Genomic DNA, 23,913 nt, shown 5'->3' with positions numbered 1-23,913 from the left:
TACGAAACAATAAAGGGGCTATCAGAGTGAGAACAGAGTAACTGAGGAAAAAGTAGTCACAGAGTTAAAGGGTGTGTGTGTGTGTGTGTGTGTGTGTGTGAAGGCTCTATAGGATCTTTTAGACCATTAAAAGGACTTTGGTTTTTACGTAGTGTGAAACAGGAAGCTCCTGTGGGATTTTGGGAAGAGGAATGATATGATCTGACTTGTTTTAACTTTTTCACACTTTTATTGTCCTACTGATTATGGCCTGTAGAGGGGCAAAGGCAGAATCATGGAGACCAGTTAAAAAGCTATTGCGAGAATACTTAATTATTTGAATCATGAGAAGAGAAATGATAGTTAAAAGTAGTTGGTTTCTGGTATATTTTAAAGAGGGAGAAAACATAATTTGCTGACAGATTGGATATGTGATGTGCGAGAAAAAAGAGTCAAGGATGACTCCATAGTTTCTATTCCTAGAACAAAAAGTAGAATTGCCATTAATTGAGACGAAGAGAGCTGTAAAAGGAATAGGTTTTATGGGGGCAATGGGGAAATCAGGAACTTTCCTTTAGGACATTTTAACCTATAATAAAATATAGCACACTAAGAATGTTCTATTATCATACCTGATGAAGATAATTATATTTCTAGCATACAGAATAAGGCTATGTTATATTTTCAACACATTAATCAGTCTTACTCAAAACTCCTCACTACTTCAGCAAGGATTATTTGTAGACTACTTTAGAAGTCACTCCTAGAAAGATTTTAGCATCTTGAATTGGTTGTAGAGTTTGGATTGTTATTCTGGCACAATTTTGGAGCTCAGTTAAGTGGGCTATATATGTCTCATAGAGTTATAACAAGGATGAAATTCTGGATGAACTCCAAGCGTGTATTTACATTAAGAAAAATGGCTGCCACAGGAATAAAAAGGCAATACCTGACACTAGAACCCAGGTGCTCACCAGAACTGGAAGCATATGAGCAAGTATTTAGTCTAAAAAGTCATCTCCTGTTGAAGCAGTAAGACTGATTTATCAGGTGAGGAGCTATGTTCCTCTCTGGCATGAACCATCTAGCTGCATGGAGCACTTCCTTGATAGCCCTCCTTCAGTAGCTCTCACTAGAGAAAGTCCTCATGTACTAGGTTCCAGGGACTGCCACCTAAGTTCCCTTTACCCACTTTACCCATATTTGGTTTTGCCTTTTCCAGGGCTGTGACCTCTGCAATTCATTTAATAAGATTAAAGTAAACTGATAATGAAGAGCAAGGAGTAGGAGGAAAATGATGAATCTATTTGTGGGAGTTCGAGTACAAATATTATTCAGAAATTCAATCTAGTTCCATTTACTTCCAAAATGCCACACATAAAACAATATTAAGTCAATACATTCAGCAAGCAATTATGAAATAGGAACTATGTTACCCACTGAGGGATGGGGAATTCATGGATAAATAAAAAAGGGTTCCTGCCCTTAGTGAACTCAGAAGCTAATGGTGAAAGCAGATGATTAAACAAGTAATTACAAGAGCATTTGTAATGAAGGGGCATACAAAATGTCAGGGACCCAAAGGGGGGACAATTAAATCTGCCTGAGGAGGTTGTGAAGGATTTATAAAGAAGATGACATTTGAGCCAAGCTGTGAAGGAAGAGAATGCATTTGTCACTCTACCGAGAGAGTACTCTGTGATAGGCAAAGGCAGCCTAAAGCTTATCCAGCTTTGGGATCAAGGAGGTGTTAAGAGTAGTCTGGGGAAAGCTTACATGGGGAAGAGTGACAGAAAGAGACGAGAAAGATTAGCTGGAACCAGACCTGCTTTGCTAGGGGTTCATCTTTTGTTTTATGGGCAAGAGAGAGCTCTTAGGCTTTTTAAGCAGGCAAGTGCTACGATGATAATCGTGGTTTTTTGTTTTTTTGTTTTTTTTTAATAGTAGGTGGCAGAAGGGAAGAAAAGAAAGAAAAGTCATCAATAGCAAGGGCATAAAACAGATCAAGAGAAGTAAGAAAAAATAGAGTTTCATACTTCGCAGAATTAACCATGAACATATTCACTCCCATGCCCCTTTTCCATCCCCAAAACCTATCAATACCTCCCTCTAACTAAATTAAATATCTCTATGCCCTATCATTTCATCAAGCAGGCAATGAAAAAAGATATGCCACACAGAAAGACAGAAGGAAGATGCTGGTACCTCAGAAAAAACACACAGAAAACCACCTTGTCCCATTTAATTATTTCTCTCAGAGTTTATAAGGGAAGAAATAATTAAGAACACCATATGGATTTAGAACACAGGGAAGCACGTATGAACACATCACACACACACACACACACACACACACACACACACACACACACACACTCTGCTTGTATTGACAAATGATAAGAATGATAAGCAGTATAAACACCAAGAAGAATGATTACATCTGTCTTACCTCATTACACACATTCACTTTTAATAATGCTGCCAATTTACTATTGTTTGAGATCATTCTTTTTAACATAGCCTTGGTGTACCAGTAGCTTTTGAGAACCACTTCCTCTCCATTGTCACTCCTAGTTTCTTGTGGTTCCAAGACACTAAATACTAAAGACTACTATAGTAGCTTATGAGAGGGCCATAATATTGCTATAAGGAGCCTGCTGCTTGCCTTGATTAGGTCGAAAGCATCAAAGCTCTGGGAAGAATCTGGGAGATCTCTCTCTGACTGATGTTTAGCTTAGATGAACACTACAATCCTTAGATTAGGTTTTTAGAGCGTATTTCTTTTTTAACACAGTCCAGAAAATAGAGAAGTTACACCCTCACTTTGCTGGCCAACAGAAGGCTCTTTTCTGTAGTACCACTGGAGACAAGCAAAGGTTTGTACATTTTTTATTATCAGCATGGGATTAAATTCTCCAGATGACCATAGTTTTCAGAGACATTATAAACAGTGATTATCAAATGTCTTGGTCACAGAACACTTTTATAAAAAATTAAAAACCGAAATAAAACTAAGAAACAACATCAGTTCCTGCTGACCCATGGTAAAATCAATAACAAAAAAAGGCAAGAATCATCATTTCTAATGGCACAGCAATACTTCCCTCCTCCAAACTCATACAGTGCTTTCACGCTACTCATTTGGCACTTAATTACATGCTGTATTTTACTAGTAGTTAATTTTTTTTTTTTTTTTTTTTTGAGACAGAGTCTGGCTCTGTTGCCCAGGCTAGAGTGCAATGGTGCGATCTTGGCCCACTGCAATCTCCGCCTCCTGGGTTCAAGAAATTCTCCTGCCTCAGGCTCTCGAGTAGCTGGGACTACAGGTGCATACCACACGCCCGGCCAATTTTGTACTATTAGTAGAAACTGGGTTTCACCATGTTGTCCAGGCAGGTCTCAAACTCCTGACCTCAAGTAATCCACCCGCCTCTAGTAGTTAACTTTTTAGAAGTGTTAGTTCTGCTTCTCTTATTTGATTGTAATAAAGTAAGGTTAAATTAGATATGCATCAAATCAGATTGCAAAATACCTTCCATCAGAGAATAGGGCACTAAGAATTAAAAATATGGACACTAGTAAATTCATATCCTTACTGAGATTCATGGGCCACTTAATACTACTTTATGTGTAGCATTAAAAAGTGGAATATGAAATAAAGGTACATGCTTATACCTATGAAGTTAACAACAACAACAAAAAAAACCCTTAAAATCATAAGAATCTATGTTGTTTGGGCTTCTGTAAAACTGATGCATGATTATACTTCCCGAAATAATTTAAATTGGTATAACCCTTCATTAGGAATCAGCAATACATTTAAAACCCATAAAAATGCTTATAACCCTTATATAAATAATTTACATTAAGGAGTAATTCAGATTAAAAGGCTTTAGATATGAATATATAATAATTTAAATATAAAAACAAAACATTAGAAATAACATATAAGTTTAGACATAATAACGGCTAATTAAATGATGGTCTATAAAACTGATGGACCATTTATAATAAAAACTTTAATCAAATTAAGAAATAAAAGAAACTTGCTTAACAAAGGGCATAAAAAACTTATACCCATTATCATATTTAACGGTAAAAGACTGAATACTCCCCCACCCACTAAGATCACAAACAAGGCAATGATACCTGCTCTCAGCACCTATTTAACCTTGTACTGGAGTTCCTAGTGCAATAAGACCAAAAAACAAAAGGTATCTAGACTGGAAAGAAAGAATCTAAAACTGTTTTTATTCACAGATGCCATAATTTTCCACCTATAAACTCCCCAAAAATGTATAAAAAACCACTACATCTGATAAGTGAGTTTAGCAAATTTGAGATTCAACATCAACGTACAAAAACCAATTGTATATTTCTATATATTTGCAATGAACAATTAAACATCAACATTAAAATAACAATGTCACTTATAATGAATATGGAACACTTTGGAATAAATCTCACAAAATATGCACAAGATTTGCTGAAAACTACAAAGCACTAAAGAGAGAATTCAAATAAATGAACACAGAACTGTGTTCATGGATTAGAAGACTAAAATTGTCAAAATGTCAATTTTCCCCAAATTGATCTCTGAATTCAACATAATCCTAATGAAAATACCAGCAAGCTTATCTTTTTGAGACGAAGTCTTGCTCTGTCGCCCAGGCTGAAGTGCAGTGGCGCGATCTCAGCTCACTACAACCTCCAACTCCCTGGTTCCAGTGATTTCCCCGGCCTCAACCTCCTGAGTAGCTGGGACAACAGGCGCATGCCACCACGCCTGGCTAATTTTTGTACTTTTATTAGAGATGGGGTTTCACTATGTTGGCCAGGATGGTCTCGATCTCCTGACCTCGTGATCCATCCACCTCAGCCTCCCAAAGTGTTGGGATTACAGGTGTGAGCCACCACTCCCAGCCAAGCTTTTTTCTCTTAAGAAATTGACAAATTGATTGTAAGATATATATATTTATATATATTTACATATATATTTTTGTATCTTTACATATATAGTTTTACATATTTGTTCATCTATATTTACATATATATGGCTTAGAATAAACAAAACAACTTTGAAAAAGAAGAAAAAGTTGGAGGACTTGAACTGCTTGATTTCAAGACAATATAAAAGTAAGATCAAGACATAGCAAAAGGACAGACACACAGGTCAATTGAACATAATATAGAGAATGCAGAAGGAGACCAACACATATGTGGTGAATTGATTTCTAAGAAAGGTATCAAGGTGCATCAATGGAGAAAGCATAGTCTTTTTAACAAATGGTGCTGGAACAACTGTACATGCCATATAAAAATACGAACCTTGGCCATACCTCATATCATATTGAAAAATTAACCCAAAACATATCATCATAGACCTAAGTGTAAAACCTAACAATATGAACTCCTAGATGAAAACATAGGAAATAGACCTTTGTGACCTTGGATTAGGCAAAGATTTCTTAAGATAGGACACACAGAGCGTGAGACATGAAAAAAATGACATCATAACTGTATGTCACTAAAATCAGAAGAAAAAACTTAAGCTTTTTGAAAGATACTGTTAAGGAAATGGCCTGTTGACCACAACATATAAAAAACCTTCACTACTCACTAATAAGAATTATTTTTAAAACTGAATAAAATATTTGAACAAATACATTAAACACAAAAGAAGAGATACAAATACATTAAACACAGAAGAAAAGAAACTGAATAAAATATTTGAACAAATACATTAAACACCAAATAAGCACAAAAAACAGATTCTCAGCATAATTAGTCATTAGGTTAATACAGGTGAAAACCTCCACGACATATGTCTATACATGTATCAGAATAGCCCAAATTGAAAAAAATACTGACAATACTAGCAATGTGCAGAGCAACTGCAATTTTCATATATTGCTGGTAGGACTACAAAATGGCAAAGCCACTTTGGAAAGCAGTTTGATAGTTTCTTATAAAGTTAAACATACACTTACTATATGACCCAGTAACTCTAAAGAAATCAAAATATATGTTCACATAAAAACCTGTACACAAATGTTTATTGTGGCTTTATTCACGATAAACTTTGGGAGGCTGGGGCAGGTAGATCACCTGAGGTCAGGAGTTCAAGACCAGCCTGGTCAACATGGTGAAACCTCGTCTCTCCTAAAAATACAAAAATTAGTTGGGCATGGTGGTGAGCACCTGTAGTCCCAGCTACTCGGGAGGCTGAGGCAGGAGAATTGCTTGAACCCGGGAGGTGGAGGTTGGAGTAGCTGAGATGATGCCACTGCATTCCAGCCTGGGAGACAGAGAGAGACTCCATCTCAAAAAAAAAAAAAAAAAAAAAATGGAGTACTAACATATGCAGAAACATAGATGAATCTCAAAAGCACCATGCTAAGTGAAAGAAGAGAAAATTAAAAGTATGTTTCCGTTTATACGTATTATTCCATTTATATGGCATTCTGGAAAAGACAAAACCATATAGTGCCAGAGATCAGAGCAGTTGTTGCCAAGGAATACAGTAGAGGGGGAAAGAGTCATTACAAAGAGGCATAAAAGAAATTTCTGATAAATGGAAATATTCTGTGATCTTGGTAGTAGTTATACAACTGTGTAAGTTTGTAAAAAAATTATAAAACTGTATATTTAAGAAGGATGAATTTACTGAATGTAAATTATGCCTCAATTAACCAACAAGCGAACAAAATACTGTCTAACCAAGTGTTGAAGAGGATGTGAAACAACTGGTATGCTCATCTACTGCTGGCAGGAATGGAAAATCGTACTTTGTAAAATAGTTGGACATTTAAAAAAATTAAGTTACACATACACTTATTATAGGCCCAACAATTCCATTCCTAGTATTACCTAGGGAAAATAAAAAATATATGTTCACACAAACACTTGTACATGAATGTTCACAGCCGTTTTACTCATAACAGCCCAAACTGGAAAGAACAAAATGTTCATAAATGTCAAAGGTGAATGGATAATTATGATATATCCATGTGAAAAACTATAACTCATCAATAAAAAAGAATGAACTATTGACACCCCCAACACCATGGATGAATCTCAAAATATTATGCTGAATCAAAGAAGCCAGACACAAAGCGTGCACAAAAGAATATAAATTCTAGGATTTACATATAATTCTAGAAAATACAAACTAAGCTATAGTGATAAAGAGCAGATCGGTGGTTATTTGGGGACAAAGGGATGGGACTAATTACAAAGACACACAAGAAGCCTTTTTGGCATGATAGAAATGTTCTTGGTTGTGGTGGTGGTGGTGGTTACATGCAGTTGTACACTTAAAATAGGCACATTTTATTGTATATTAGATTATACCTGAATAAAACTGATTTAAGGATTGACAGCCTAAAAATGTTTAAGATAACCAAAACAGCATGGTACTGGTACCAAAATAGATATATAGACCAATGGAACATAACAGAGGCCTCAGAAATAACACCATACACCTACAACCATCTGATATTTGGCAAACCTGACACAAACAAGCAATGGGGAAAGGATTCCCTATTTAATAAATGGTGTTGGGAAAACTGGCTAGCAATATGCAGAAAACTGAAACTGGACCCCTTCCTTACACCCTAAACAAAAATTAACTCAAGCTGGATTGAAGACTTAAATGTAAGACCTAAAAGCATAAAAATCCTAGAAGAGAACCTAGGCAAAACCATTCAGGACATAGGCATGGGCAAAGACTTCATGTCCAAAACACCAAAAGCAATGGCAACAAAAGCCAAAATTGATACATGGGATCTAATTAAACTAAAGAGCTTCTGCACAGCAAAAGAAACTATCATCAGAGTGAACAGGCAACCTACAGAATGGGAGAAAATTTTTACAATCTATCCATCTGACAAAGGACTAACATCCAGAATCTACAAAGAAACAAATTTACAAGAAAAAAAAAAAACAACCTCATCAAAAAGTGGGCAAAGGATATGAAAAGACACTTCTCAAAAGAAGACATTTATGCAGCCAACAAACATATGAAAAAATGCTCATCATCACTGGTCATTAGAGAAATACAAATCAAAAACCCAAATGAGATACCATCTCATGACAGTTAGAATGGTGATCATTAAAAAGTCAGGAAACAACAGATGCTGGAGAGGATGTGGAGAAATAGGAATGCTTTTACACTGTTGGTGGGAGTGTAAATTAGTTCAACCGTTGTGGAAGACAGTGTGGCAATTCCTCAAGGATCTAGAACTAGAAATACCATTTGACTCAGTAATCCCATTACTGGGTATGTACCCAAAGGATTATAAATCATTCTACTATAAAGACACATGCACGTGTATGTTTATTTCGGCACTATTCACAATAGCAAAGACTTGGAACCAACCCAAATGTCCATCAACGATAGACTGGATAAAGAAAATGTGGCACATATACACCATGGAATACTATACAGCCATAAAAAAAGATGAGTTCATGTCCTTTGCAGGGACATAGATGAAGCTGAAAACCATCATTCTCAGCAAACCAACACAAGAACAGAAAACCAAACATCGTATGTTCCCACTCATAAGTGGGAGCTGAACAATGAGAAGACATGGACACAGGGAGGGGAACATCACACACCAGGGCCTGTTGGGGGTGGGGGGCTAGGGGAGGGACAGCATTAGAAGAAACACCTAATGTAGGCAACGGGTTGATGGGTGCAGCAAACCACCATGGCACGTGTATACCTATGTAACAAAACTGCACATTCTGCACATGTACCCCAGAATTTAAAGTATAATCAAAATAAATAAAAGAGAAAGCACGATTTTAAAAAAAGTTAAATATAAAAGGACATAGGCATTACAAATAAGCATATATAAAAAAAAAAAGACCAGAAAGAGCCCCACAAAATAAAAAACAATTGTGTTAAGATAAAATATTTAGTTAGGGCTTATTTTTCAACTTTGAAAACTATTTTTAATCTACTATAGTAATATTTTCATAAACAGTGCTTAATAGAGAAAAATAAAGCAAATAACTTGTAATTTGATTAAACATAAAAAATTAACTCAAGGCTTAATTTCTTTTCAGTTACCTCTATGCTCAGAAGAGCTCAGAACATTTAATAGTTATCATTCTCAATTCCTTACTTTCTGAGAAATGGCAGGAGCCCCAGTATGAGCCATTAGCCAAAGGCACAAGTATCCTGTCATGTAATGAATCAGCAAGAGTTAAGTGATCACTCCAGGTTACCTGACTTTCATCTGGATACCATTTCCATGCAGGCAGACTTCTTAAGTAGGCCGTTACAGTATAGTGACAGCAATAGTAGAAGTAATAATAATAGCTACTTCATTAACTAAAGGCTTACCGAATAATAAGCAACATAATTATATTGTCTTATTTAATGCTTACTCCAACATTATAAGCCTTATAAGCTATTTAAAATTTTCATTTAATAGTCTAGGAAATGACACCTCAGAGAGGTTAAATAATTTGCCAAATGTCACAGCTAGTAACGTAAGGTCTGCTCAGTTCCAAACGTAATCACCATGCTGCCCTGCCACCCAGTAGAGGGTTCCTGAAATTTGTGGTTACAGAAGCCCTATTTTTCTGATGCTTGGGGGGTTGAAGAAAAGAGGGAGACACACTAGAACTTAATAGACCGAGGCAGAATTTTCTTTCTTCATACCTAAGGGGGTTTGGAAAAACCCTGAGCATTCAGCATAAAGAGACTCCAAACACAACTCTCTGCTAACCTACTGGGAACAGATCTTAAGTCTCTGGACTGATTGGGATCTTGCCTATATAACTAGTCATCAGAGCCCATTTTTCTTTTCTACTGTATATTCTTAGCCAGTGTTACAGTATAAAACATGAAAAGGGAATATCAAAAGCTATTCTAGGAAAACAGGCTGTCCTTTCACACAAATGTTATCCAGAAAGGCTTCATGCCCACGTTGAATTTCATTTCATGTACAACAACCCCTTGACCGCATCTGAGAATGTCACATCATCTCTCTCACTCTCTTCACATTCTCAACAAGTTGTTTTACCCTTAAAATCAACAGACCAAGAAAGAAATGATCCTAGCGAATCAAGAAGCAGCTATTAATATTTAAGAGATGAGAATCCCATAGATATAGCTGGTTGTGTCTGAAATTGTTCCCTTTGCAGATCCCTCCTTGCTGATATATACCCTACACAAGGCTCCTTCCTTGGATACCATTGCCTCAGAGGATCGATCTCCCTGACTGTACTTTTGCCTCTTTAACTCATTCATTCTGGCTTGCCTCCCACTGTACTTCTTTCTTTCATTCAAGCCTGGTGTTTTATCTCCTGCTACCCAAAAGGTTGTCAGAACTGCTACAAACCGAAGGGCTTTCATCTTCTGCTTGTCTTCACATACCAGCCATTTATAATAGTTTAATCTGACATGGCCCACGGTGCCTCTCATTCATGAGCTAGCATTTCCAGACACAAACTCTCGAGGGAAGAACCCTCAAAGAGGTCCAGAAGCAACCTGATTCCTGTTCTATCTTCACTTGTCCTCTTGGGACTTGACGCTTTAGACTGTCCTTTCGGTTTTCTACTTTCTCTGATGCTGTCCAGTTCCCCTTTCATAATCAGTCTTACCTCACACCTTTACCCATTCCTGGTTCCTGGACTTGCCCTAGAAGGAAGTGTTTTAACACTCAGATTAGGGTTCTGGATTCTCCCTTTGGTCCTTGCTCCCCAGGGATCCAGGCTTGTAACTGTGGCTCCCAGGTAGTTAATTCTTTTATAGCTAAGGGTGCTTCTTTCTTGGTAAACTGAACTATGTCCTAGTTGCCTCAATCTGGACCTTTGTTGTCACTCTCTGCTGCCCTCCAGCGGCTACCAGTAGAATGCAGTAGTTAGAAATAGGTTCCAAGGCTTTTCCTTGGCCTGTAAGGGTCCTCTAGTAGAAAGCTACACCGTGCGGTTAATGAAGATGAGATTCGTGTTCAGAACCTAGCAGTTTTCATTCAACCAGTACCACTACAACAGCCTCTGATACCACTGCTACTCCCAGGGAAATTCATTGGTAATGACTCTCCTGTCCCTTCTCAGAAAGATGTGATTGTCTCAAAAACTTTCAAATTCCATGTTTGTGGATATGCATATTCATGCTGTATGGTAGAGGTTAGGGAGAAACCTTCTGAATTCCTCAGGCTTGGTTTGTTGGGAGAAGCAGAAAGTAGTGCAACGCCTCAGGCTAGTTAGGCAGCAAGGCGTCTCACAGGTTACCTAGGTCCCCTAAGATACAGCATGAGAGGATTGACAATGCTGTCTGTGGACTAAGGTAGCAATTGCTAGGTGGCTTACTATGTTATGCTTGTTAGCTCTTCACTCAAAAGCTGAAATGGAATGGAACCAATGCCTTCAAACTGACTGACTTTGCTGTGAGGCTATCTAGAGTGATGCTGGCACCATGTCCACATCAAAAGTTACAGTCATTGTTCTACTGAAGCAGAGGGGTAGGAGAGTTGTCACAGATTAGACTGACAGTTCTGTAAAAGGTCATTCTAACACCTAATGGAAAGGGTGTTCTATTAGGATGGTGCAAAAGTAATTGTGGTTTTTGCCATTAGTTTCAATGGCAAAACCACAATTACTTTTGCACCAACATAATATACTCTGGCGGAACCTCTAAGTAGTAGGGCCCTGCCTCCAGGATGAAGCAGAAAGTGCTGGGCAACCCAGCATTTGGTTAGACTGTGGCAATATGGGTTGAAAGCAACAATGGAAACTCTTAGCCTGGGAGGCCCATGAGTCAGAAGGCCAAACCTCATTAATTTTTCATGGGGAAATATGTCAAAAGCCTGGTATTTTATCTCCTGCTACCCAAAAGGTTGTCAGAACTGCTCCGAACTGAAGGACCTTCAACTGCTGCTTGTCTTCACATATCTGCCATTTATGATAGTTTAATCTGACGAGGCCCACAGTGCCTGTCATTCATGAGCTAGCATTTCCAGACACAAACTCTCCAGGGAAGAACCCTCAAAGAGGTCCAGAAGTTACCTTTCTACCACATACAATTGTGCAAAGAACCAACTGTTTGGGGCTTACATTGCTACTAAGTGGGTGTGCTTGCTCTCTGAGGAAAACCACAGTGGAGTTCATCAGCCCTTCCACCTTCCCTTCAAGGATCCCTTCCCCATTAAAATAAAAATAAAAAGGAATCTACCTCTCATAAGACTACATTGGTCTTAGTGTGGTTATCATCTACTACGAATACTCCCTCTCCCCTGATTCCTAATCTCCTGAAACAATTCCATGGGGACTTTTAGGAAGTTAGACCCCTGAGGTGCTAAAATGATTTTCACAGTAAGAGGATAATGAATAGAAAATGGCCTTCCAAACATGCTATGATGCCATTTGGCCCATTAAATTTTGGTCTTTTCCTGGCACTTAAATGACATCTTACATGATTTTCTATATCAAAGAGTTCTGCTCTGTTTGGATATTATTTCGTGAGGTCCTGGTCTGCAAAATATGAACTATTTGTTAAATCAAAAAATGCCCTAAGGTAGAATTTCCAAACGCACTTCCTCCCCAGTTAAGAAGCTGGTATGAAGTGAGACGAAGTCTTGGCAGTTCTAGAGCAGATTCTCCTCCAATCAATTAAGGACATTCTAGCAAATCCCAGAATTTGTTACATATTACTGGCAATTCCTCCTACTAATTTCCTCTGATGGCTCTAGTTACTAATGTCTCAAGTAAGGGAAGGAGATAGATCTTTTTTGCAGAGACTACTAAAGCATTCCAGAAGCTGAAGACTTTATTCATCTGTGCCCTATCCTTGCATATGCTGATCCAGCCTTTGCTATAAAGTCAAAGGTCTAGCTCAATGGAGCCTATTCTCATGGTGTTCCTTCTTCTATTTTTCACAGAACCATCCCCAGAAGCTGTTAGCTCTCCCCTACCATACTTAGGAATAGGAATTATTTCCTGTCAGAGCTTCCTTTGATGCTGGAGGTATCACCTTGAAGGTTACAGGCATCTGTCAAAACAACTTGGGCAATACAATTTTAGCAAACGACCAGAAAACTCTGCTTCCAAAAACCAAAGGACCATCTTTTGAAGTTGACCATCTTATTTATGTCAGGCTGCTAAACCACAGCTAAAATGTCTTCTCTGAAAGTCTGTGTATCTGCGTACAGCAGAGTTGGCCTTGCCCTAGAGATCTTGCCAGAAAACTCTATAGCTGTTTCCTAAAATGGAACTACGGCACCAATACAAAAAAAAAAATCTAGATAAAGTGACATACCTTGGAGCATCAGGCCACCTGAAGAGAGACTATGGGAAGAAGAGAATGTTATGTAAGAATGCAAGCTCCATAAAGGTAAGGGCCTGTTTTATTCACTGCCTTGTATCTACTACCTGGGCTAGGCACAGTGTTGAATAAATGAATGAACATTTCCTGATTAGGGAGGTCTATATCTATATCCAAGTGCTTGCTGTGGCTATGTCAAGATATGAAATATGGTCTGCAGGACATGCAGTGGCTCTGCATCTGCAAAGAGATCTGTGCAGGTGGTCCGATATTACTATATCTTCTTCTAACCACCAAATGCCTTTGGGAGATGATGACCCTGGATTTCATTTCTCATCTGCCCTCCTCATATATACATGCTACTCTATCAGTGGTACAGATAATCTCTTCCAAGATAATGCACTTTATGGCTTAACTTATTCCTTCTAATCCTATTATCCACAACAGTCATAGTAATGACATCTTCTAATTCCATGAGTTATCAAGTTATTTGATTTCTGACTATAGTATAGATGGCTCCCAGTTTTATAGGCCATTATTTGACATCACATACAATCTGAAGGTCAACAGAATATTTCAACTGAACGCTTGGAGAGTATCTCTACTGACAACATTACTGGTCCATACACTTCCCAACTGGAAGGTTTGCAAACAACTGTATTTTCTCTACCAAGAATATCTTTTCATAAAAACTTTCCACTACCTACCCCCACACTTCTCTTCATCAACTGCTCAGTAGCTGTTCAGTAAACACTTGGGAAAACTAGAGTTCACCTCCCAAAACCCAAGTTATATTCCAGCAAGTTTAGGACCAGCATTAAGTACATGTGGGAAATGGCTTCCTGTTAACAGTTTAATGGTTATAATGAAAAACAAAAGACTGACATCTCTGACCTTTTGAGATATGGGCCTGCCCCACCCCAGCCCCACCTCCTATGAAGCCTCTTAGTTAGGGGACAGTTTAGACTGGTTATGTTAAAACATTAAAAAATAAATCCTATGGACTACATGTCTTTTTGGTATATTGCTGTATCAGAAAACAAAAATCAGCTTCTGATATAAATGGGTTTTCTACTGAGGCTAAAATACAAATAATTATTAAAGTTAAGATTTTTTCGTATGAGCCACAGCAGTCAAGCAAAGGGGGAATGTTCCTTCTGGGAATACATAATATTCACTAGACTTGGGCAATTTGATTTGAAAATCAAAATTTTATTGAAGAGGATCATGACAGGATGAGAAGTAGGAGGGGCAGTTCTACATAGTTAAGTTCTTGAGTTGTTCTCAAGTTTTCTTAACGGGTGTTAACTAACTGAAGGTACGGGTTTTACCTCTATACCTCTAAAAGGAATAGCAGCAGTATTTGTTCAACATCTCAAAAGAAACATGCAACTATTTCTCTTAGGTCCTATAGTTGTTTTCAAGGCAGGTTAAGTGTCTGCAATGGAAATGCACTGTGTTTACTTTAGATTGTAGGTTAGAAATTGGGGAATAACTGGCCTAGAGGGAATATCAACAGCTCAATCTAAAAAAAAGCCCTAGATATCGTGGGATGGCTTGCTGTATGAGAGTCATTGCCAGAAAGCTCCATTCACAAGATCTGATGCAATGTCACAACCTAGTTCATTCAGCTTTATAAAAACTTAAGTATATATCAGAAGTAAATAACTGTTGGGGCCAAGGAACAGAAAACAATGGGATGTTACTAAGAAAAGGAACACCCTCAAGCCTTTGGCCAAACACGGAAGGTGAACTATCGTAGATTAAATAAATAATGCAAACTATTATCCAAGGAAGTTAAGAAGCACTTACAATGAATGTGAATAACAGAAATGTGAAATGTTTCAGGGTAGCCTGTAAATAGTAGCATTTAATGAGGAGAAGAATAGATAGGACATAAAAGAAGAGGTATATGAGGAAGACAAACAACAAAAAATAATATGAGAAATTAAGAAATGGGGATTTAAAGAGATAAGCCTAATACTTAAAAGAGAAAAGACAGTCTAGATCCTAAATAACTAACATACAAAACACCCATGTTTTTAAACAAAACTTAAATCTGCTATTTCCTATGCTTTAAATATTTTCTTCCCTTAACAATGCTTGACTTTCAGTGTGACTCTTCACCTTTTCCACGAAATATTTTATAGCTACTCAGGCACACATAGGCCTCTCTACTTCATGGCCTCTTTTTGCACTTATAGGTACAGACTTGCTCTTCATTTGCATTGTTTATATATGTCTTATAGCTCAACTAGAGTGTAAATTGGAGTTTATGTCCCCGTTTCTTGAATTTGGACTGGCCTTGTGACTAGCTTCAGCCACAAGAATGTGGTAGAACTGATGGTTTGCTAGCTCCAAGTGTAGGCTTCAAGGAGTTTGCGCATTTCCTATTGCTTTCTTGGAACTCTGCCAAGATGCCGTGTAAAGAAATCTAGGTTAGGTTGTTTGTAGATGAGATCACAGAGAGTAGAAAAGAGTAGTCCTAGCTAAAGCATCCTAGACCAACCAGTTCCTAGCCAATCTAGCAGCAGACCTCAAAGTATGAGTAAGCCCAGCTGAACCTACCCTAAATTGAGAATCTGTAGAAATCTGAGCTTTGTAAGTAGTTCTTGTTTTAAGCCAATATGTTGTGGGGTAATTTATTTTGTAGCAAAAGTCACTGAACTAACTGAAACATACATAATGGCTTCATCCTTCAATGTAGTACTTATCACAGTGTGCCTTATATTAGAATCAGGAATTTGCTGGTCATTCCTTTGCTCCCAGAGGGCACAGATTATACTATATTTATTTGTGTATTCCCACAACATTTAGGTTGTGATTTGTACACAGTAGGCACTTAGACTTTGATAAAATAAACTGAAATGAAAATCAAATTCTAGTGTTCATCAGCATTATCTACTTAATGTTTAACCATGGAAGAAAAATATAAGCCATGCCACTGTTTAAAGAATAAAGTAAGTACTGAGAATCTACTATTGGTCCTTTATTATAATTCTCAATTATGAACCATTAAAGGTCAGCACTTGGTGTTTACATGCCACTTCAAGATAGCTAATTAAATGAGCTTTTAAGCTACCCTTCTCAAAATTCAGCATTAGCCCAAATTTGGATTTTGATGGAAATATACATATATATTTGATTTTTGCATGAGAAGTCATACTGCAATCCTACTTCTACGAACTTATAAAGATAGAAATCACAAAGTGTTAAAGAAGGGGATTTTGATTTGTACTATCTAATTCACAATATTATTAATAGTAGGTTTTCCAAACTCAGAAATCTGACAAATGAGGTTTAACTTATTTGTACTTTAACTCTGAAGTGCCACACAAAAGTAAAATATCATGAAAGCTTGTATATTCAAATGTCATTTCTCTCTTTCTCTTAAGAAGTAGAAAAGTGAGAATAGGACAAGTAAAAAAGGATGAATAGTTTTGCTATCCGCATCTAATTTGCTTCCTAATGAAACTCTATAACTTTTAAATGACAGTTATTATAGTCTATACAAAGATGATTTCATCAAATATTCCATGTTTTGAATATTTTAAAATTATTCATTCAATTGATACTGTCTGAAACTCTCTAAAGCAAGACACTGTAAAAGCATGCTCAGAATACACATATAAGACAGTGAGGCAAATACACTCAATGACGGTAAAAGAATATCCTTGCTGCACTGCACTGGGGGCAGATCCTCTTCTTACATGAGTGTGTACCCTATAATTTACCTTAACTTGGGCTTCCTATTTAATATTTTTATCTTTGGCTTATTAAGGGCATAATGATTAATTCAGTTAAGCTAGATAACTGACTCAGGAGGTCAGTTATAGGTTTAGATAGGTCATTATATAATGAAAAAAAAAATCTGTGTTCTTAATGATATGTCTGAAAGAAAAACACAGACCAGTGAGAGTAGTATTCAGTTTTGGTCCATAAAATCAACCCTGTAAGGACTAGATGAGAAATAGGTAACAATGTGACATGTGAAAAAGACTCAAATACTAGCAAATAGGAAGCTCAATAAATGAGGACTAGGAAGCCCATTCCTCTAATTGGGGATGCCCAAATAAAAATATAAAGATTTAAAGGGTTAAGGTTAAGTGAGACAGATTTTAGCCAACTTAAGAAATATCTTTCTAGTAATCATATTGTCCTAAGGTGGAACTTGCTGCTTTAGGGTAGTGGATCCTCCTCAAGGAAGATATTCAATCAAAGTCTGGGGTGCTGTACAGGGATTGAAGTATAAGCCAAATGTTATACTACATGAATTTAAGATTAGCCTCCAATCCCAAAATTCAAAAATTCTATTTTGGAAGCCTAAATGTTTAAGAAAACATAGTCCCAGGTTTTCTCTTTAGAGTTTGAACATCTCTGTAGTTCAGAAGCCTCCTTTTAAAATGATGCTCACTTTAAATAAGTTCTGAGAATGACTAAGATGAACTGCAAAGAGAGAAATATTTTCAGCACAGGATGTGGAGAGATCATTTTTTTTACAATCACTCAACCTACCTGAAGTCTACTAATAATGAGCTACAGACCAAGAACTAAAGAAGTTTTTCAAACAATCTAGGTTAGAAAAATTATCCCTTTAAGCTGCTTCAGTAGAGACAGGTATAAGTAGAAATTAGGTGACAGATTGAATAGAAAGAGGCATACTCTTTCATTACCAGTAAAATTTTGGATTTTGGGTTTCTACTATTAAAACATTATAAAAGCAACTCTGGGAAAAGAAATGTAATAGAAAATAGGAACTTAAGCATAAATGACAGTGCTCACTGAGAGCTTACAAGTACTTGCACATTCATTCCCGACTCTGATCCACCTTATTTTGGCTGTGCTTTCTAACTTACTCCCTTAGTTAACATTTTCTGTGAACACTAGTTCCTTTCCATAGGGACCAAAACCACAAACTAGAGAGAATAACCATGCTTCCTTCTCATGAATAGTGAGAACGGAAACATTTTTCCTTGGATGTGTTTCTCCAATGAAATTCAATTTCTGCTTTCCAAGAAAAGCCAATTGGGTTAGAAGTTTCTGAGAAGAAACAGGAGGGTGGGAGGGAATCCAACAGATATCACTCCACAAACCCTAAACCAAAATCCCAATCTTTCAATCTTACATCAGTCAAGGGATTAAAACCTGAATGTCTCAGTTGAGTTGCTAAATCTACAGGTGGAAGGTCTTAAGTGTGGGAAGAGATTGTTCCATTTGCGATCATGCTGGTGAATCCTTAATGTGCAAGAGAACCCCCACCTTGGCCCCCAAATATTAAGTTGACACACGTTTCTGGGACACAGCCTGAATCCTCAAACTTTGGCAGGTCTATAGACACACAATTTTCTGTTTTCTGCTTAACAGTGCTTTCCAGAATTGTCATCAGATGACAGATTACACCACCCATCTACAAGGATTCAGGGGTAGCTCAGGCCATCCATTACGGGTTAAAAGCTGTTCCAGCATGAATCGAATCACAGTGGTAAGGAACTACCGATACAAGGGGTCCTGCAGCTTTAAGAAATACCCTGGGCATCTAAAAGTTTTCAGAATGCAAACTATGTCAGCTCTGAAAACAAGAGGCACTGCATCATTATGGCAGGAGAAACAAAGCCAGCCCCCTTTTTTAAACAGACAAAAAAAAAAAAAGATTGTTTTAATAGGAAAGAAGCATCAGTCATTGATTCTTACTTCATTCACACTTTCTATCCAACCCCATCCATCTTAAGAGTGAAGAGATGACAGAGCCCAGTTAACTCTCTCCCTCACTGGGCCCCTGCCCACCCTGTTCCCTGTATCCAAACCACCAAGGCCTACCAACCCACCCTGTTCAATCTGCAAGAAACAGTCCTATAGAATGACTGGTTCTATCTAATGGGCTTGCCAAAGCTCAGGTATGCCCAAGTATCAGCTTTCATCACATTACTTTAATAGGGTTAGCATCACTGGTCCAGGCCTTTTCTAATCATCTTCAAAAACGACCACTTAGTTACCCATGGCTGACAACATTCTACAAAGGAGGAGGCAGGAAGACTTAAGGCAGCAGGAAAAAGTCAACAAACCAACCAACAATCCAGAATGTAAAATATTTCATTTTTCTTAAATGCTGCTGACCACATTATCTACAAACAAAACTTATCCAAGCAGGCAGTCTCTGCATCAGTGCACCTGCTTAGCATTGGTTTGCTGAGTTATCTTTTTGCTATGTCTGCAAAAGCCAACAACAGCACAATGGGTCGCATCACTTGAGGGTCACTTGAGTCCCTCTACTCTGGGTCCCTCCTCCCACCCCCACCTTCCCTTCTACCCACAAAACCTTTAACTCCACCATAGCTAAGGATCCCAGATAGCTAAATAAAAGAGGTGGCCTCAAATACAGGGAAAACCCTTAGGTTTCCAATGTGAATCGCCAACGCCAATCCCCCTCCCTTACCCTTTTCCTTAAGACCTGATGGTCTTCAGTCACACATCTTAAAAGAAAAACAAAAAACAAAAACACAAAGACTTACTTGTCTCAAGTCGATGAAGGCCAACTGCAGCGTGTCCTCCTGGAACCCAGGCACCGGGCCGGATCTGGCAAACTCTGTGGGAAAGAAAAGAGGATAAAAAGCGCCTTTAACTAACCATGGACAGGGAGATTGGCAGACGGATGACAGGGAAGACAAGAGAAGCTGGGGGAGAGGAGGACCAAGCTTCTAAGGAGTCATGTCTCTCTCCCTTCAGCTTCTTTGTTTGCCCTTCAAAATTCGTGTCATCAAAACACCATTAATTCCAGCATCCTGACAGCAAGGAAACTGTACTAATTCGACCTGAAATTTATTCCCATGAGCTGCACTGGGCTTCAGAGTATTTGTTTTGTGAATGGACAAACAACTTGCAAAGGAGGAGGGAGTGGGGGAGAGAAAAAAGTTTTTCCTCTCAACACAATAAAATCTTCAGCTGTGAAACTCTTTTCAGTTCCGAAAGCTATTTATATTTTAGATCGCTGAAGGAATTTTCTAATTTCACGCTTGTCACCTCATTCCCCACGCATTTATCAAAAAATATTCCCTGCCACATCATTAATTATTCCCTCACTGATTATTTGTATTATCTCATGACTGCATTATTGCCAACACACACACACACACACACACACACACACATCCCAGAAGCAGAGGCTATCCCAATCCACGGCTTGGCTTTTGAGCAAAGGAATATTTACAGATATGAAAAGGTCCATCTGAATAAACCTCACTGCAAAACTTAGGGAACATTTGCACATGTCTGTCCTTCTAGCATATTCTTTGTCCTTGACTTCTACTTCCATTCCACTCTCAAAAATTCTTTCTTCTCCTTTCTCTACCCCAATTCAATCTTAGCCTGAAGAGATTACATGAATACTATTTGCAATTTACAGTGGCGCCTTGGGTACATGCTCAGTTTATGACTCTGGCTTCTATGTCGTTAACAAGAAGATGGCTGTACAGGGATATAGGGACAAAAACTAGTAACAGTTAAGAATGTCAAATTTTATTGTCCCTGAGCCCTGCTTATTATGAAATCAAAAGGTCTTAAGTTCTGTATACACACACACATACACACACACACCAAATTCAAAAGTTGGACAGTTAGACTATTCTTCAATTCTTTCTATGAAGCCCATAGCCAATCTTCTATTTACCTCAAAAACAACTCAAGTGTCTGTTCAAAGCAAATATGAAAAGGAACGTTTTCCTTCAAATTATACTTCTATCCAGTACTGAATTTAAGAAACTATACAGAGTTGGTATCATAGTCTTCTTTTGCAATCAATAAAATCTATCAAGATATTTGAATATATGTCTAGAAAATTACTTCCAACAACTAGTGGCTGGATAGATCCAAATGGTAATTTGTTGAACAAGGGTAGGAACTTCTGTTCTTTAAAAATATTTTCCATTTGGGGGCTTCTCAGACATAGCATTTCATAAAACCCTTGCCCCACTTTTAAAATTATGCTAACAACTTAGTTTGCAGGAATTATGAGAACATTATACAAAATGAAATTTAAAGCAATTTATTAAACTAATTAAAATATAGTACAGATGTATTAAACAACAATATACACAATTCTTATTTTGACATTTAAAATTAAAAATGCCTCATTTTTCATTTTAATGAGATAAATTATATGGCATGCTTGGCAGTACTAAAGTTTCTATTTGCTTTGAGAAGAAAATTCAAATGCCATATATAAATTAATTCTATCGTATATTGCCCAAGTGATAAAACTTTTTTAAAAGAGTAAAATTCTGGCCAGGCGCGATGGCCCATGCCTATAATCCCAGCACTTTAGGAGGCCAAGGCGAGTGAATCACCTGAGATCAGGAGTTTGCGACCAGCCTGACTAACGTGGTGAAATCCCGTCTCTACTAAATACAAACAAATTAGCTGGGCATGGTGACACATGCCTGTAATCTGAGCTACTTGGGAGGCTGATACAAGAGAATCACTTGTACCTGGGAGGCGGAGGTTGCAGTGAGCCAAGATCGCATCATTGCACTCCAGCCTGGGCAACAAGAACGAAACTAAGTCTCAAAAAAAAAAAAGTAAAATTCTAAAACTGTATGAAGATTTTATGAAGGCCATGTTAATAAAAAGCTTGATATAATCCATTGTTTATATCTACAATAGCCAATATCTGTGATAATCTTGTATACAGGAGCTATTTGAGTTAAATGTACAATTTTCCTATACTATGCTCCTGTTAATAGCAATTCTTTGAATTACAGCCACAGCTATTCTTTTTGACTACTTGGATTGTTAGGTGATCAACTAAAATTAGCTTCCCATACTTGATGGTTTCTTCCAAGGATGATGGATTATCACACTTGGCATTGCATAACTCAAGTCTATGCTGTATCACTTGAAGCATCTGAAGACTTCTCTGTCAGTACAAACCCTACTTGTGTCAAAATGGCAGCAACTATCAAGATGTTCTGCCATCCTATATATGTCCAACTCAACAGAATCACCCGTCTGAATGCTTGGGAGCTGGCTACACAATCTTGAATCTCCTTATTGGGCATGCTCCCTGGGGCTAATAGATTAAGCTGATGAAACAACTTAGGAATCTGGATGTGATACATACTTAGTTTTCGGAGTCACTTTATAGACCTCATTTTTAGGACACACTGAATCTTCCAGGTTCCCAAAGGATATAATGGCCTTTTAGGTTTGATTGCCCCTTTTATAAATCAAGGAATCAAAGAATGACAGTTGCATCAGGTATGACAAAGTAAAGAAATTAATTTTCACATATAGTTTATGGAAATGTTTAATGACTATATATTCAATTTCATATTTGTTTTTTTCCTCATTGCTTTATGTATATAATTCTTGTCTTCCCACATAGATAGCAAACTCCGTAGGGATAAAGACCATTTCACAAAACCAAACATCCACTCAAAATAGCAGATGTTCAACCAATATTGTGTTTTAGTTAAATAAGTTACACAAATAGCAAGATTCATTGGCCACATGTACTCTTCACTGCCAATGAAAATCTCTGGATTGTAAGGGGTCCTTAATCTGAGTATCAATAAACAGGCTTTAGGAATTCATGGGCTCCCTAAAATTACATGCACATTGATTAAGGGGATGGACTTTAGAGCAATAAAAATCAGAATTTGAGCCCCAGCTTTCCACTTAGTAGCTCTATGGGCTTACACAATTTATTTAACCTCTTTACACTTCAGTATCTTTATCTCAAAAATGAGGATAATAGAGCATTCCTTACAGTGCTGCTATGAGGATTAAACAGAATAACACATGTAAAGCAGTTGGCAGAGTGCCTAGCCTATCATAATTGAGTATCATTATAATTAGTTTTTTAGTGTAAATATGAATTTCTCTGCAAAGAAGGTTCATAGCGTACACTGAATTCTCAGAGGGCTGGTAGCTCAAAAAAGGTTAAGAAACACTTTCTATATCAAAAACAAAACATAAGAAAAAATTCAGCTATGGCTCAGTGATGAGTTAGTGAGTTGGCATTGCAAATTTATTTATAGGCACTATTTAATTACTTCATTTAAAGGAAATTGATATTAACTATTAGTGTTTTAGCTACAGCATAGTAATTTTCATTAGTATTGTTTTAAAAATTTAATAAATGTATAAAATAGGTATTTTGTAATTTTGTGACTCAATATGCCCTCAGAAACATGATTAACTTTTTAAATATATTAAAAAATGTTAATAGCATTAGAAAGTGTGAATATTTTTTAAAATACAGGAGAATTTGTATACAGTCTAATTTTAACTATATAAAATATAATATGCACAGAAAACATGATAGTAAGCACTCACTTCATAATGTTACCCAAGGCTGCTACAGACAGAAAGGTTATGAGGGTGTTTTTTTTTTCTTCTTTATATTTTATAAACTTTAAAAATAAATACAGACCACTTTTATAACCCGAGAGAAGGAAATGGAAGAACACACACACATACACATACACATACACATACACATACACATACACATACACATTATGTAGTGGAGCTCATATTGCAGTACTTTCCCTAGTAACAAGAGATACAATTTGTTCAAGATTTAGCATTATTGGCAACTAGGATTGGTCTGTAAACCCAAATTCTTAGATGCTGCTTGATAGAAAGAAAAGAGGAAAACT

The 23,913-nt window shown here is 37.3% G+C and overlaps 1 protein-coding gene across 4 annotated transcripts in view; it reads right to left on the bottom strand.

Annotated features, from left to right (window-relative positions):
* EXOC6B (exocyst complex component 6B) overlaps positions 1-23,913 on the bottom strand; it is a 661,647-nt gene that overhangs the window by 142,699 nt on the left and 495,035 nt on the right. For all 4 annotated transcript variants that reach the window (XM_054473677.2, XM_054473671.2, XM_063649356.1 and 1 more), the window contains exon 20: positions 19,768-19,841. In XM_054473677.2, the coding sequence (XP_054329652.1) occupies positions 19,768-19,841 (74 nt within the window). The remainder of the gene's footprint in view (positions 1-19,767; positions 19,842-23,913) is intronic.

Source organism: Pongo pygmaeus, chromosome 12 (assembly GCF_028885625.2).
Source record: "Pongo pygmaeus isolate AG05252 chromosome 12, NHGRI_mPonPyg2-v2.0_pri, whole genome shotgun sequence".
NCBI classification, from domain to species: Eukaryota; Metazoa; Chordata; class Mammalia; order Primates; family Hominidae; genus Pongo; species Pongo pygmaeus.
This window is presented reverse-complemented; position numbering and strand designations above follow the sequence as displayed.